The sequence below is a fragment of the Lentinus tigrinus genome (genome assembly GCF_003813185.1).
Source record: "Lentinus tigrinus ALCF2SS1-7 unplaced genomic scaffold L226scaffold_56, whole genome shotgun sequence".
In the NCBI taxonomy this organism is placed as follows: Eukaryota; Fungi; Basidiomycota; class Agaricomycetes; order Polyporales; family Polyporaceae; genus Lentinus; species Lentinus tigrinus.
Window position 1 is genome coordinate 4,479 of NW_027137965.1, and position 16,141 is coordinate 20,619.

At 55.0% G+C, this 16,141-nt stretch overlaps 4 protein-coding genes across 4 annotated transcripts in view; 2 read left to right on the forward strand and 2 right to left on the reverse strand.

Moving 5' to 3' along the window:
• L226DRAFT_472904 (uncharacterized protein) overlaps nucleotides 1-4,109 on the forward strand; it is a gene marked incomplete at both ends in the record, with an annotated part of 7,315 nt that extends 3,206 nt beyond the window's left edge. The window contains 3 exons of the mRNA XM_067676494.1: nucleotides 1,835-1,982; nucleotides 3,196-3,763; nucleotides 3,853-4,109. Coding sequence (XP_067529307.1) covers nucleotides 1,835-1,982; nucleotides 3,196-3,763; nucleotides 3,853-4,109 — 973 coding nt within the window. The remainder of the gene's footprint in view (nucleotides 1-1,834; nucleotides 1,983-3,195; nucleotides 3,764-3,852) is intronic.
• A 2,035-nt stretch (nucleotides 4,110-6,144) lies between these two features.
• L226DRAFT_548402 (uncharacterized protein) lies at nucleotides 6,145-10,268 on the forward strand (the record flags this gene model as incomplete). Its single annotated transcript, XM_067682587.1, is given in 14 exon segments — nucleotides 6,145-6,280; nucleotides 6,329-6,443; nucleotides 6,497-6,796; nucleotides 6,849-7,233; nucleotides 7,290-7,316; nucleotides 7,370-7,635; nucleotides 7,693-7,724; nucleotides 7,780-8,093; nucleotides 8,146-8,302; nucleotides 8,359-8,420; nucleotides 8,471-8,688; nucleotides 8,744-9,379; nucleotides 9,436-9,797; nucleotides 9,817-10,268. 14 exon segments carry the CDS (start codon nucleotides 6,145-6,147, stop codon nucleotides 10,266-10,268), a joined length of 3,462 nt encoding a protein of 1,153 aa, XP_067529308.1.
• Nucleotides 10,269-12,136: 1,868 nt separating this feature from the next.
• On the reverse strand, nucleotides 12,137-13,613 carry L226DRAFT_617301 (uncharacterized protein; the record flags this gene model as incomplete). Its single annotated transcript, XM_067687015.1, has 5 exons — nucleotides 12,137-12,198; nucleotides 12,276-12,594; nucleotides 12,691-12,935; nucleotides 13,006-13,315; nucleotides 13,377-13,613. 4 exons carry the CDS (start codon nucleotides 13,611-13,613, stop codon nucleotides 12,580-12,582), a joined length of 807 nt encoding a protein of 268 aa, XP_067529309.1. The 3' UTR covers nucleotides 12,137-12,198; nucleotides 12,276-12,579.
• A 2-nt stretch (nucleotides 13,614-13,615) lies between these two features.
• Nucleotides 13,616-15,251, reverse strand: L226DRAFT_617302 (uncharacterized protein). Its single transcript, XM_067687016.1, has 5 exons — nucleotides 15,044-15,251; nucleotides 14,674-14,980; nucleotides 14,377-14,606; nucleotides 13,968-14,314; nucleotides 13,616-13,901 (listed from the first exon to the last, which is right to left on the reverse strand). The coding sequence occupies exons 1-4, from the start codon at nucleotides 15,173-15,175 to the stop codon at nucleotides 13,988-13,990; spliced, it is 996 nt and encodes a 331-aa protein (XP_067529310.1). The 5' UTR covers nucleotides 15,176-15,251; the 3' UTR covers nucleotides 13,616-13,901; nucleotides 13,968-13,987.
• Between the last annotated feature and the right edge of the window lie 890 nt (nucleotides 15,252-16,141).

Genomic DNA, 16,141 nt, shown 5'->3' on the forward strand with positions numbered 1-16,141 from the left:
ATAGACGTCGAGTACCGTAGATAGAACAATGCTCACCAATCATTTCGCGTGGTAACGTCAGCACGTGCTACGCTGCACGACGGCGTGGAGATCTCACCCTGTCCTCTGGACATCCTTACGCTACCCTCCAGTACTCTGCCGCTAATGTCTAGACGAAGGATCGAGAAGCTAGGCGGACGCAAGCAAATCGTGCCGAAGATATCGTACTCCAAACATGGCGCTCGGATGAAGGCCGGCGTGGAACACTACCACATACGCCATACCGCGTCAATTGCGGGGCCATCGAACACGAATCGCTCAAGAACCCGATCTCTACAAGCACCTGCACCCGCGCAGCCCTCGCAGACCGATCGGATTGATAGTGATTGGTCGGGCGCGGATTACTATGGTGGCAGCGTTGATGAATCCCGCAAACGCTCGAAAGTAAGAGGACTGATTCAATCATTCTCGACGCAACGGGTTACTTAGAAATTCACCATCAGTCACAACACGACTATGCTAAAGAGTTCCTAAAGGTCCGCGATAAATATCTTGCGACCTTGCTCATGGGGGAGGGTCTTCCGGAAGGTCGGGCGTCATGCGGACACGATGCTGCGTGGCGATGTCTTGACTGTAGCGGCAGTCCGTCGTTCTGCATGCGGTGCTGTGCGGAAACGCATCGCAACAGTCCGCTCCATCGTGTACAGTTCTGGAACGGACAATACTTTCAACAGGCGTGGCTTCGACAAGTCGGTGTTCAAGTACACTGCGGTCACGAAGGCTCCCGCTGCCCCGAGCTGTCGGCCTACAATACCCCGCTTGGACCAGCCTTGCAGCAACCCCTTGCGGCCGCGCTCAATGACTCGGCAGAGTTAGGCCAGTATGCCGCCGACCAAAGCGGGGCTGCCGAAACTGGTGCGGCCGGCGAACCCATCGGCAGCACTACCGACCGCGAGTCTCCTTCCGACCCATTTGGAGAAGACTACGAGGATGAAGAGGAGGTTCCTATACTGCTCGAGGACAACGACCCCGACTACGAGGACGAGGATGAGTTCGATCGACGCGATCCCTCTGCCGCTGACGAGCTCGATCGCAATGTACTGAACATTGCCGATCTACCGACTTTTGGCGAACCCGCTTTGCACGCACAGCCGACAATGCCTACCTACGGGAACGACCGTATGCTCGTAGTGGTTGACATCACTGGGATTCACGAGCTCCCCTTCACGTTCTGCCGCTGCCGCTCTGCCGCGCCAGAAGACCTCCAACTTCTTGCGCTCGGTTACTATCCCGCATCGCAAACGCGCCCTAGGACGGTCTTCACTCTGCGCGTACTTGACGCCTTCCTGCTGGCCAATAGGGAGACGAATGCCTCCCCCAGAAGCTTCTACAATACCCTCTGGCGCACGACCAATAGCGCTATGCCTCACATGGTTCCGGTATGTTGCGGCGCTGCTGCTGACTACTGCGTGGCTTACAGATGTAACCTCCAGGACCGTTATCGCGAGCTTCTTCGCGTGTCCCGCCAGTGGCGGAATATTAAGATGAGGAAGGTAGCTGGCGTTGGGCATCGTGCAGGGCCCATCGGACCGGGCGACCTAGCGGTACGATGTCCCGCGTGTCCGCAACCCGATATCAATCTCCCAGACGACTGGAAGAATGATCCAGAGCAGTACGTCCAGGTGTAGCGTTGCCGAGCATTGCCGCAGCACTGACACCACCCATGCGCTAGGTGGAAATATTGCCGCGGGGTTGTACTGGACGGGAATTTCACAGCGCAACACCGGCCGATGAAAAACCCCGCAGAGGATGTGCCGTTTGCCGACGGTCATGCCTTTACAGTCGGTACAAAGAGGTACAAGGAACACCTCGGCATGAAGGAGGAATTCCCAACGGTGAGTAGGACCCCCGTCGTGCAGCGACACCAACCCAGTACAATGAAAATTAATCCGGAACTCCAGGAGAATACGTGTCACGATCACCGGGCCGTTCTCAATACTGCCGTCTCCCGCGGGAAATACGAGGCTACTGGTATCGGCGCGGCAGCCTGCTCTCGCCATGGCTTCTTCCAGCCACATTCATGCGTCGATTTCCAAGGCGGTGAGCGGTACGTTTATGGGATATTATACCGAGTATTGGGGATTACATGGCTGACACTTCACCGAAGGCAAATGAACATGGACTACATCGTTCACTGGATCCTAGCCTTCCTCAACGGCTTGACAGTAGTGCTTCTTTTGTACGATATCATGTGCCAGTACTACAAGAGATTCCACGAGCGGTTCGAGAAGAGTACCTATCTCACAATGCCCCCTGGTATCACTTTCCTGCGCGGCATCGGGCAATTCCACGTTCACGGCCATCTACCTCGCTGCTTTCCTCGATTCTCCCTCAACTTCATTCGCGGGATCGGCATACAGGACGGAGAAATCCTCGAGACGCTCTGGAACAAGACGAACGGCATCGCCGATAGCAGTCGGGGGATGGGGGACTCGCATCGCCACGAGTTGATTGACGACAGGATGAACGATTCCAACTGGCTCAAAGTGACGCGTATAGGTTCGGTAGTGGTCTCACTTCACCAGTCGACCTCTCTGACTTCCAATCTGCATCGTAGTGCCGTCGCTTGTTCGGAAGTGGAAGCGTGTCTGTGCCGAGCTACCGGAGGCAGTCGAGAAGTTCGAGGGTCTGCTGAACAAGACATCGCCTGAAGACAGCTCGCAGTGGCTCGCAGATGCTCTGGAGGCCGATCGGGAGCGGGACGAGAACGTGGAGGCCATGGACGTCTACGCGATGGAACCTGCTCCCTGTGCGTACATTCCGTCGGCGACTGCACCGCACGCTGAGTGAACTAAGACGCCGGCGATTAGTGCCAACCCAAAAGCAAATGCAGGCGAAGCTGATGGAAGACGAACTGAGGGAGGAGGATATAAACGCAGGTGGTGCGACGACCTGGCTTGCAGCAGGAATACGTCTTGAGGAGCGAAAGTGAGTGAAACTATCACTTATCGCTTACGTTCGACACTGACGGATAGCAGACTTTCACTTGCACATACCGCACGACAGATCGGGATCAACTCTACAGACTCCGACAGGATATCGCTTGCTGGGCAGCGCCAGAAACTGGCTCAGGCTGTTGTAACGTTTCATACAGCCGCTACCAAGCACCTCGGCAGCCAGCCGCTCCGCCACCTGAACGATCTTCCTGCTGACGAGACCCTCCTAGGTTCGGAGTGGGATGAAGTGGCGACCAATACTGGTAATATAGCATCACGCGAAGAGGTCCATCGACTTCAACCAGAAAGGCTCGCATTGGCGCTGCCGTCGACGTTCGGTATCCAATACCTCAAGCATCACAGTCTCTTGCACCTCGCCGACAAGGAACGTCTGCTGCGCAAGGGACAATTGAACGACGCGCTACAGGCAATACGCCTCGGAATCGGGTACAAGTCTATGCTGTTCCGTAGCAAGGTGCGGAAAGCGACCTCAACACAGGCGAAGCTGCGTAGCTTCGACGAGGTACATATTGCTGACGAAACGATCAAGAGGCACGTCCGTATCTACATGCAAGGGCGCCAGGCCGTTCTCCGCTTGTTCCTCCCCAACCAGCTCCTCGAGCGGTCGTCATTCCTCAATCAATACAAGCCTATCTCCAAGGAAGACCTCAAGGCGAGTACAACTGTGTTGGAGCCTTTTACGCCAGGACTGCGCAACGCCCATGAGGCGTGGTTTTGGAGTATGGAGGACGCGCCGGATGAACGTTCGAACGGGTGGATGCGCAGCTGTGAGTACGACTATCATGCCGATGAGAATGGCAGCTGACTGGGTGTTCATTTTCGACTGTATGTCGTCGCTGCATGCCGTATGGCACAGTCAATCGTATGATATTCCTACGCGCATATGCCCGCAAGGAACGGTGGTCGGAGGAGAAAATCCTCATTTTGCTCGAGATGGATTGCACGGTACGATATTTTGCGAAGCGTGCTGCCGAATGGATGCAGTTGGGCGCAAGTTCCCCGACGCCAGGCCATCGAGCGTACGCCAATCGGCAGGCCCACATGTGGCGTTCCCTGCGAGACCATGCATCTGGTAGCTTTGCGGAGGCCTGCGCGAAGTATCGTATTGAGTGACGGTGTACTACTGTATCGTATGGGAGAATTACATTTTGACTCTATGGTAGCGGTAGGATGTGCCGAGTGGTGAGTTTCGTTGTGCCGATTATCCCGAGCGGTAAGTTCTGCCGACCGGCAGAACTGGGCCAAGGCGCCCAAGTCCATCCCTGCCACACTCCCTCACCCTCCATGGCGAGTCCATCTGTCCCCGCCCACGTTTTCTGGGGTGCCAAGCTCGAACTGAACCTCACTGCTTGGCGAATAATCGAGGCAATCAAGTCATTGCCACGCGATGCGGATACTATGACATTGCGGCGCTGGAATGTGGGTATAGTTCGAGAAATTGTGCGTAATCTGCTGCTTGCACCATATGTGAAGCTTGACTTACTGACGTAAATAGTGGGTTGCGATACGAGCTGCCGGAATATGCTACTATATGGCCATTGCAACACCGGCTTCTACTCAGGGTCTGGCAGGACAGCACGATCCGATCGCAGTGATACTCAAGTACTGCGAATGGACCGATCGCGATCTCAAGTTCAACGTTGCCGCGGTAGATGTCGCCGATCTCGAAAGGGAGCTGGCGCTTCCCCGGGCATACTTTGGCACACTCGCCGGGGAACATGGATATCCGTTGTGGTGGACCTGGAACAACGAGGGTCCTCCCGAAGGTCCCTGTCCCACCTGGTGGAAGACTCCGCCTGATCGTGTTGTACGTGCCATTGTGAGTATGCATGCTACATTGACATTGATTCCCTTGTAGAGCCCTCCGTATTTGATCTTCGAGAATGACATGCAGTAGGGGTAGATGTGTCTGTATGTACCTATCTTGATTACACCCGAAGGACATTTGCACGCTCTTATACAGATTGTTCGCTTCGTGGTGCTACGTTTTACACATGGGATTGTACAATGCGAGATGCAAACGCGACTGGAGAAAGGCCGTGCGGTGGTCCCATCCATCTTCCTATCACGGCCGCCCTATTGTACCGATTATCTCGCTATACGGCCGGATGGGTGTCCTATCTATCCTGACACCACGGCCGGTCGGTCATCCCACCTATTCTCCCAACACGGCCGGTCGGTCATCTCATCTATTCCCCCGACACGGCCGGTTGGCCATCCCACCTATTCTCCGAACACGGCCGTCGAGTGGCGTCCCCTATGCGGATCGATTGGCCGGCAAGACCCACTGACCATCCTGAAATGTCGGCCGGGCAGTGATGCCTACCTAGCCAGTCAAGCCGCTCCAATATACCGCTGAGCATGCGTCTACAGAAATGACATCGGGTGAGGTAACCGGAAGACCGGCCGTTCAGTTAACGTGCCTATCTGTGTGTTACCGGCCGGACAACACTCCCAGCGAATACCTCTAGCCGGCCGGGTGAGTGATCCTCTCTAGCTATCACTCACAAATTGACCATTATTCTTCATTGGATTGATCCACAGACAGATTGAGCTACGCATCGGTGGCGCGCTGCGTATCGGTAAACTGGGACATCCGGCCGGTTAGTCAGGTCAGAAAATGATCGAATCCGGCCAGGCCCGGGTGCACTGTACATTTGCGACAATATAGGGTCCGGTTGCGTAGTGAAGCAACTAAAGTTAATGTTATGGGCTCGACACACAGATGTTCCGTGACCGCCCACAACGTAAATAACATGGTTTCGCCGAGCACGTCGTCCACCTCCACCACCATGTTCTCCCCTCCTATGCCTGGGACCGTCCTCGGAGAGAGCATGACTGCTTCTCCTCAACCTCACGCCATGACTTTCTCCAGGTCGTCTACTCTCAGCGCAGGCTCTGGATTCTCCAGCGATACTACCCTTATCGGAGATGAACCACGACTAAAAAAACACGCCCGCATTCGTTCAGCCACAGTCGCGATAGATGCTGGGCTCGCGAGCTTCAACGCGTACCGGAAGGGAAAGGGTCGTCGTGGGAAAGGTCGGTGTCGACGTCCAGCCTCCAATTCTCCATCGTGTCATTGACGCCATGCCCAGAGGACCGACTGCTTGAGCTCGATACGGATGTGAAGTACATAGCGACTATGATGTCGCCATTGTCATCCGGCATGGAAGGCAGCGCCGCGCGGGTGGCCCAGTATGGATCGGCGGCTCTGGCGGAGGGCTTGCCTGCGCTCCTGAAGGTGCTGCAAGCTGTCGCCGCGATTCATCCTTTCCTTCAGGGTGCGTATCTCGTTTTCGATCAGGCACAACTCATTTATTCTTGCGTAGTCGCCGTGGGGACCTTCATGGTTGCCGTCGAGCTTGATCTCAAGCGGCGAGAGAATGACAAGAAGATCAATCTCCTGTTCGGTGAGATGCGAGACATGATGTCGGTTCTAGCAGAGTGAGTCTTCTATAGGAAGGTTATGTCCATGGTCGACTGACTTATCTCCATAGGCTGCAGTTCATCGACAGGCCTTCGCACGTTGGGACAGATGGGAAGACGATCCAGGAGAGACTGCAGAGTCTCGTCGATTCGATGGCGGAGGATATCAGGCAGTGCGCGAACGCCTGCGATGCGTATGCGAAGCGGAACATCGTCTCCAAGGTGCTCCTGGGGCCGAAGTGGGACGACGTCCTGGAGCGTTTCATCAAACAGTTCAACAAACGTCGCGCGGATATCGAGTTCGCGCTCGCCATTCACCTCGGCGTCAACATCGACCTCGCCCACAGGAAGCTCGACAACTTGGATAACAAGTGAGTTCTTTATACGAGCAAGGTCGATTCTTCGTCGCTCAACTTTCTCAAGGGTTGATCGCGTCATCGCACTGTTGCACCAGAGCGCATCTCCCGAGCAGCGTGATTTGTCTGCTTTTGTCGATCGGCGTGGGGGTAGTGCTGCCTTCATCGCCGACGAGCAGCTGTTCGCAAGCATCTACAGGGAGAGACAGGATGCCGCGACCCCGACTGTCAAGTCTCCACGCCGTCAGACTACCCTCGACTACCAGGCCTTCAGGGCACATATGCTAGACGACCCTGATATCGCAATAGCCAACAACATGGAAACCTTCGAGCGGAAGTTCAAGATACAGCAGGTCGACCTCGCAGAAGAAATACGAGGGTTCATACATCATCATGGGGATCTGGTTATCAAAGCAGTCACAGCGGGACCTCACGACAGGATCGTTCATCCGGTGAGAACCATCACGAAGGTTGGGAGTAGCATACTTATCTGATTTCGGTGCCACAGGACTTGCGGAACATTTGGCAAGAGATGGTGAGTTGAATTGACCCTCAGCGCAGAGTGACTCATCCCTAGGCACCATGCAGAAATGGCGCGGAAACGTGAAAGCAAGGCACTTCGTCCTTGCTCTTCGTGATTATTGCGTTGAGAAACTCGATAAGCGCCAGGAACACGAGACCTTCAGCGGGTGCGAGAACGGGACAGAGGTTACACTTGAGGATGAGTGGACGTTGGAGTATATCAACGTCACTCGGCTACAGGCGATCATCGAAGCCTTTGACGACGACGCATCGGGTTTCATCACGGTTGGGGAAGCAAATGCATTCGCCGCGTCTCGTCCGATGAACTGGAGGTACGTATTGGTTGCTTCGCTCGCGGGGGAACTATGCTCATTATCCAATATACACAGTCTCCTGAAATGGATGGCATATTGGGCAGTTGGTGTGTGAGCTTGTCATCTAAGAGGGACGCATTCACGAACGATCGCACATTGTAGGTTGGCAGATGGCCATGACGCACTACATCACTCGGATCGACACATTGCTAGCGAAGATGTTCGCGATCAAGACCGAAGTCCTTCCCGCAAACAGGCGATTCATCGATTACTACCTCGATCGCGTCTGGTCGTGGGTCACGGAGCTAACGACTGGTTTCCGTCGGGCAGAGTGGAGCGATGCCATGCGCGATAGGTTCCAAGGTTACGTTGCTGAAGAAGAGGTCAAGATGAGACACAAACTCGACCTCGTTCGGCACGACATAGACGCTGCAGATACGCTTCTGCTGATCATAGGCACTGGAAGGGTTGAGAAGGTACGTGCGCTACTACTGGCAGTGCGGTTGGTATTGACGCATGACTTCGCAGCATCTCTTCATTCTGCTGTATTTGCTTCTGGAGCGAGACTTCGAGATCTTTCGGTTAGCTCGCAGTACGATTCTCCACAAGGACGAGCTCTGGGATTCCGCAAACACTCTGGAATGGGTGTACCATGCCGTGGATGACCGCCACCGTGACCTAGAAAGTACGTACAACCACTACTACTTTCAGGAGAGTGACTGACTCCTGCCGATACTCCAGACCTGTTCAAGCAGCAAAACCGGGACCCCGCGGAACAGTTCAAGGTCTTCGCGTTCGAGTTGGTAGGTAGCATTTCGCTTTCCGTATCGTGTCGCCGCCTGACAGACTACAGTTCAACTACTGGCATGACTCTACTCCTCTATGGTCCTTCGACCGACTCCGCGAGTCGCGCTACGTGGACGTTGCCTATACCGACTCGGAAGAAAACCCTACCGTCGATCCTGCGTCCATTCTTAACCATCCACTCGACATCGCCGATGATCCCCTGACGTTGCCTGATTACGTAGAGACCGACGCTGATAGGGGAGCAGACAGCTCATTGCATGCGATGTGCGTAACCTGATCCCCGAGGCCCTCGAGCTTGTGCTAAGAAGGTTTTATGTAGCCTCGGACACTGGTGCGGATTCGTCGGACGTCAAGGCTTATCCCCTTCGGAGCCAATGCTCTCCCTTGATCTACACGCGGCTACGGCTAAACCTGGTCACTTTGTCGCTTCCGGGAGCACTTCATCCGGTACCCGCTGGACACTCGTCGGCGAAGCAAAGTCGAGCCCTGACAAGGGCGACCTGTACAGCTTCACAGTCACCTTCGCTGCACGTCTTTGGCCGAGGTCCTTCGAAGGAGCACTGACCGATGATGGTCGCATCTTCTCTGGGACATGGTCTTCCAAGTCGAACAGCGAGAGCGGAAGCTTCCTCTTGAAACGTTTACCCTGCGATGTCATGCGCTTCTGGCCAAACCTGTCCGACCGTCAGTCGAAGTCTAAGGCTCTGTGGACCTTCGCAATTCGTGCTGTCATCGATCGCGTGCGACGCAACTTGTGGTCTAGAACTTGGATCGAGGAGCGTCAGCGGGCAAGACAGCGATACCTACGCATTATTCGGGATGGAGACGCAGACCTTGAGACGAACGAGTCTGAGATCGAGGCGATCCAACGCTGCTACCTCAGCATGACTCCTGTGGAAGCTCGCTACTACCACACGCTGCACGACTATCAGCAACAACTGGCGCCGAAACACTAGTACGTTGCGGTCGCGGACTGGGCTTGGAGCTGCGATGATACTGACCCTGCTGCAGCGGCGTCACTTGTTCTCACTGTCATGCCACTATCGCCGGGGCTCGATACATCTGTCTCGACTGCCACGTCTCTCGATCTACTCTGGACCTCTGCGAGAGGCCCGAGTGCCTCACAGCGGTTATCGGCCCGGATCGCCGGGTGGACCTACCGTCTCCGCACTTGCCCTCTCACCGTCTACTCAAGCTGCGTCGAGTGATACACCGACACAGGGAGTTTGGCGGAGTATACCGCGCTGCACACGACGCTCTCATCCGAGCTGAGGAGGCGCTGTCAGATGTTCACGCAGTACAGAGCTGGGAGACGGACGCGGAACTGGAGCATCACAACGTATCCGAGGGACGCCGATTGACTTGCATCGGGTGTCGACACGAAGTGACCAGGCCATGCTGGTACTGCATGGAATGTGACGGTGTGTCCTCTGCTCTCTGCATGCACGAGTCCCCTGGAGTTGCTAAAGTGGCTCGCAGATGACGTCTTCGTATGTGCTTCATGCGAAGCAAAGAACATCGTCATCAAGGGTGCGCACAAGATGGCTCATGGACTCGTGCTCTGCCAGCAACAGCGTGAAGAAGCCCATGCAGAGACTGGACATCCCGGTCGACTGGACGTCCGGATGACCTCACTCGAGGCAAAGATCGACGCAATACGACAGGACTCCGCGTGGCGGTTCGATGCGCTGGACCGGAAGGTCGACGGGTTGAACGGCAGTGTACCTCCCCCATCTACCACGACCGGAGCCCACGCAGCCCTCCATGCCAGGATGGACGCTTTGGATACCCGGATGCAGAACATCGAAACCCTTCTCTCTGTATTACTGAAAAAGATCGGCTAAGCCTGTAACTCCAATGGCTCATGGACCCTAGGATGAGAATTCGATCCTGCTGCTGTGACATACATTGGCTGACCATGATCGGACTCGTCACTGCTGGCCATACGATGACCAACGGTTCCGATTACGACTCACTTCATCAACCTCTTCCTGCAGACCCGGGACATTGCGAAGCAATCTCCGTAACGCCATTCTTGTCTTGGAGTCCGCAATGATCCAGTAACCAGTTGACTGACACGATCAGCATGCATTGTCGCAAGCTACGTTGTTAAGACCGAAGTTGTTTCGCTGCGATTGTGATTACGTAAGACACATGAGGCGCCTGGGCCAAGTTTAGCCATTCTAATTGTCACCAAGAATAGCGTTGTCGCGACTTGCCTGCCCTGTCTTTTTGTCTCGGATGTTCTCTGACTTCCACGACGAAGTGTAGGACGCTTCTTGCGACGGGAGAAGATGAGTCCAAACCGGCAGATTGGGAGCTCATTCGCCTTTATATACCGCTGGCAGTTGAACGACGTTCCGCCAATCCACCCTTTCCCCCACCATGGCGAACTCATTGCTCTACAACACGGCTGGCCCCCTGTTGTCCTATATTTTATACATATTTAAGGCTCCATCAACTGCTTCTCCACCTCAGTCGAGACGAATAATGGACGGTTTTGGGGCCCTAGTTTGCAAATGTACGAGTACGTTCAATTTCCTTGTGTCATCCTGTGTTCGGTATACATGCTTATGGATATGTTTCCAGTCAGTATCTGGGCTCTCCAAAGCCTCTTCTATCGGGTTTCCTCCGCCATTGGCTGTCTGGAGGGCTGGAAAACACGAATGATGTCACTATATCTCAGGCGCTCTCCCAAGGTAGTCGTCATCTACATTCCGGTCGATATGTCTGGTCAGCTCGGATGGGCAATTGGATTCAGACAAAGTCCTGGCTGCCGGTGCTCTCAGTAGTTGGCCGTAAACTACCCCCCTCTTCTTCTGATTTATGAGCGTTGAGGATGATTCTCATGACAAACATTTATTCAGGGTGCATTGGTGGCAGGCTTGGAGCAACACGCGGATCTCTCCATCTCATACCCTCCCCCACCTTCAGATTCCGAGTGGACCGTGCACAGCGATGGTGCGTACTGATTACTAGGCGGATATACCACCGGGCAACTTCTGATGGACACTAATTGCAGCACGGTCTCAAACGCCTCCGGGCATCACATCCGAAGATGACAGCAATACTGTCATTGATGTGTTCGCTGCTGATAGTGACAGCAAGTCCAGGGGATTTCGCACGGACTCTTCGAGAGAGGCCTGGGTGGCGGAATGGCACAATTACCGGTGCGCTCCTAATCCCGCGCTGTCCGACGCTCCCAGTGACATGTCCCTTGCGTCGGAGGAGTTGGAGGTGTTGGAGGTGTTGGGAGTGTTGTCGGAGTTGTCGGAGTTGTCGGAGTTGTCGGAGTTGTCGGAGTCGGAGGAGTTCGATATATTGGACTCGTAACCGAGACACCACAAGGTCCACAAGGAATAGGAGGTCTGCATGTCTTGGGACTAATCGCTGGTCACCGTTGTGCTGCTTGCGTTCCGCTTTCCCTTTGCTTTCGTGTTGCTTACATAGTTATAATATGGATCTCTCCTACTGCTACTCTTGACGTGGGAGGTGCCGTTAATCTACTACGCGGCGCCCTCTGTAATGATCCAGTAACCAGTTGGCTGGCACGATCAGCATGCATTCTCGGAGAAAGTAGGTAGACGTTTCTGCCAACTTTATGCACATCACGTGAGTTGAACCCGAACCCAAGCGGAGGCAGACAAGCCGCATGCTAACTTCCTGCAGGCAACAGAGACGTTGAACTAACAAAACATTACAAATGAGGTGTGGGGGGGCAGGGGGATACAACATCACAACCAAATAGCAGAGGATAGCGTGAACAACGACAGTCTAGCACGCGGCATTGAAAATTTCCCGGTCAGTCTCTGTCTGCACTGCGCCGAATATGATAATCATAAGGTACTCACTAGCAGCAGAGTAACAGAACGAGCTCAGGCATTCCAGGCCCAGAAGTTCTCGACTTCTGGCTTTTTTCCCGGATGGCCGCCTTCCACGCGTCAACCGCAGCCACGACCACCGCCCCAGCCTTCTCTGGCTCCTCCAAGCTCCAAAGTGATTCCCAATGGCGGTACCGACCCCAGAGCGATCTGTATATCCATAGATGGACGAGGAACCTCCCGATACCGGCGTGAAACATCAACGTCCAGCGGTCGACACCCGCCCACTGATCGTAGACCCACGCCATCGACCAGGCGATCGAATGAAAGGGTGTTAGAACAGAGACGGCTGCGCGATTTGAAACGTTCGCATATGAGCGTTGAATCACAGAGCGCAAGCACCGACTCCGAGTCGGAGAAAGGAAGGAGAGAACGGAGCACGTACTTTGGAGTATGACTTGGTGTATATGCGCTCCGCGACGTACCACAGGAGGATGCGCGCGTCGTGGTCGCTCAAGCCGAGCTTTTGAATGTGAGGCGCCAGCGTATGGGCCACGTAGGCGCGAGATAGCTCGTCGGACCACTGGCTGCGCAGCTGCCAGCGCGCGGTGTCCAGGAGTCCGGTCAGCCTGTTGCCCCAATTGTCGTCGTCGGCGGAGGATTGCACCGTGACGGACTTGTCGGAATGGGCTGTACGACGTGGGCACGACGATCAGCATAACTAGTCCACTGCAGTGACGAAGATCCCGGAGCGACCCACGGTAAGCGACATTAGGCCAAATAGGATCCGGGCACTCGGCGTATTTCTTCTGGATGGTATCATGGCAGGAATTGGCCATCGCGACGGAGTACCTATGTATGCGGTACCTATTCAGGTCATGCTGAGGGACGATTTTCTCGCACAACCTGTCAGCCTCGATGTTCGCAGCGTGTCCAAGCGCCATGGCGCCATACAACTCCGGGAGCTTGAGAGTGGTGAGGCGCCGCAGCACTCTGGGGCGCCACGCGCGGTATCGTATGTGGACGAGGTAAGCGGCAGCGAAGAGTGGGATCGGCCAGAAGCGCTTCAGCTGCGATGTACCTGTATGTGAGCAGGTAAAAACATCAACGAGGTAGGATTCACGCTCGCACCGGGCTCCGGGCCACTAGTCCAGAGTTGAAGGTCGTCTTGAGTGGTGCCCTCAACTCGAGACGGGGCGCAGCCGGACACGTCGTGCCATCCAGAAGGAGGATGAGACTCGGAGGCCATCCCTGCCCAGCCAGCGGGGTGTCGCTGTCGCTGTGGACGTGCAGGACGGGGCCAGAGCCATAAGGACGTGCTGTCGGCCGCAAAAGAAGGCCAAGTGACGAATGCCCTCGGCACCACATAACGAGGTTCAAGCGGGAGACGGGCAGCTTCGGCAGCGGCTTGAACGAGATGAACGCGTGAAACCGAGTCTCAATAGAGAAGTCGTTTGCTGCTGTTCTTGGAACCTGGATTGCCCCAGGTTGCGAACTGGTCGGCGAAAGCGATAATTTCGGTGGCCAAGGAGGCAATTCAAGAAAAGAGTGAGCAGATTGAGCGGAGTGTGAGATAGCACGCGAACATGGACAAACAGACAGCAAAGCGACAAAGCATGTGGAAAGCACTACGATAAACTCAGAGACCGCAAATCACTGTTGAACCTCGAGACCGTCAGTCACGCTCGAACCACGAGAACAGATCTTGGCAGATTCACGCACGCACTGCAGTCGTTCTAGTTCTATTTCTTCCCAGTCTGCTTCAACTCGTCAAGGCGCGCCTTGAGTAGCTCTAGATGCATCTCCAGAGTGGCAACAACCACTGCCTTGGCCTTCGCCGGGTCTTCCAAGCTGGAGAGCGATTCCCAGTGGCGATACCGTCCCCAGAGGGTGCGGTACACCCACACATGGAAGGCGGTCTGCTGGTACATCTCAACGTACGGTATAATCCACTTGGCGAGGCCTATCCATCGGAGACATAGTCTAGTCGCCGTGAACGCGCCGAACCACAACGGTATCGCTCCTTGGTAAGTTTGCAGGTGGCTCAAGTGGTTGACCACAAGCGTCGGCTGGATATAAGGCCAATCGCAGCTCAGAATCAGAGACGCATACGGCAAGGAAAGAGACGTACGTGGTAATATTCCCCGGTATACATGCGCTCGGCGACGTAGCGCACGAGGATCCGTGCGTCGTGGTCGTTCAACCCAAGCGTGTGGATGGCCCGATACAGCTGTAAGCCCGCCAGCTCCCGAGAAGAACCGTCCGACCACAGATTACGCAGGGCCAAAAGCGGGCGTGAGTGTTCCCAGTCAAACGTCTCGAAGAGGATGTTGCCTTCATACGGCTTTCCCAAGACACCCGCTGCACGTGCGACGGTCGGCTCAGCGCTCAGGACTCATACCACGCAGAAGGGAGCACATGTACTTACGACGTGTGATGTCAACCCATATCTTTTCGCGATTTTTCCTTTGTGCATCGAGGAAGTCGTGAGACCATTTGTGCATTCCCACAGAGTAAAGGTGGATATAGAGCCAATCCGAGTCCTCCTGCTGTAACAACTGATTGATCAACGTGTCCGCTTCGATGTCGGCCGCGTGTCCCAATGCGAGCGCGCCGTACGTCTCCGGAAGACTCAGAGTAGTGAGGCGAGGCAGGACCCTGGGCCGCCACAGACGGTATCGCACATGTACGAAGCACGCGACGGCATACAGAGGGATCGGCCAGAAGCGCTTCAGCTGTGTCCATTGATGTCGTGTCATCATGCGTACAGAGCATATGAGAATATGTATAAAACTCACACCCGGCTCGCTACCCGTTGGCAGTCGGAGAGCATCTTGACTGATCCGTTCCCCGAGGTCGCCTTGACTCGGAGTTGCCGAAGGGACCGGGTCAGAGACATCTTCCCATTTGACGGTCGAATGAGAGACCATCCCACGCCAACCTCGACCGGAGGGGTGTGGTGCTAGAGTTGCACAGATCTAGAGCGGAGGAGCATATATATGTAAGTACGCAGCGCAAGATGAACTTGAACTTCGAGTGACGACTCGCCTCGGCATCTGCTGGCAAGTCGCACGCGGCTCGGGTGCAAACCGAGCCAAACAGGCGGCAACACGCGCTTGCGGGCCGGCAGCCCGCACCATGGCGTGTTGTCCAGCTCAGACTCTGGACTCCAACATCCTAACATCTCGCACCACAAAAAGAGTCGGGCCAATGAGCTCTAGTAGTCGCGCGTGCAGTGAGGATCTGAAGAAGCTGTATGCGCATATATTCACTGACTCCGGCTGATAGAGGTGCAGACGCAGCGCTCAGAGCACTCATGTAAAAACTACGCCTGGATAAGGACTCACTGAAACGCGGTACGCAGGTTACTCCTCCACACAGTCTTCGTCGTCAGTCATCACCAGCATTTCGCCGGATCCCCGACGCGTGATGTTGTAGATGTCGATGGACTGAACCAGCTCAAGAAACATCGATCTTGAAGCCTTCAGGAAGCGAGGAACTTGGATGTGCCTGCATGATGATGGGTCAAGAGAGCGAGGTGGAAACGCGACGCGTCACGGACGTTCGCGAAGATCATGTGACCGCGTGAGCTACCAGCCCTAAATACCGGGTTACGTCCGCCGCTGGACTAAGTCTCGAACTAGTCTCGAAATTGTTCGCGAGCACACGAGTCGAGTTCACCTCGTAGAACGTTTGGCAATGCAGCGACACACTGGAAACTGTTTGATATGTTATAACACAGGGTGCTACGATGTACTACTCAAAAGTTCACAACAAGAAAACGTGAGCGACATTAAAGCGAACAGTTCGTAGAAGCAACGTGAGCAAACGTTTATAGATCGTATGGATGAATGGCACTGGAAACATGTATGCGTGTTTACGCGATGACGAGCATA

Bases quoted from the DNA above. Each gene is read 5' to 3' on its own strand.
- L226DRAFT_617302 (XM_067687016.1), bottom strand. From the start codon at position 15,175: ATGGTCTCTCATTCGACCGTCAAATGGGAAGATGTCTCTGACCCGGTC. The intron at 14,981-15,043 runs GTGAGTTTTATA...CAATGGACACAG, and splicing joins CAACGGGTAGCGAGCCGGGT to CTGAAGCGCTTCTGGCCGAT. The intron at 14,607-14,673 runs GTAAGTACATGT...TCGCACGTGCAG, and splicing joins ATGGGTTGACATCACACGTC to CGGGTGTCTTGGGAAAGCCG.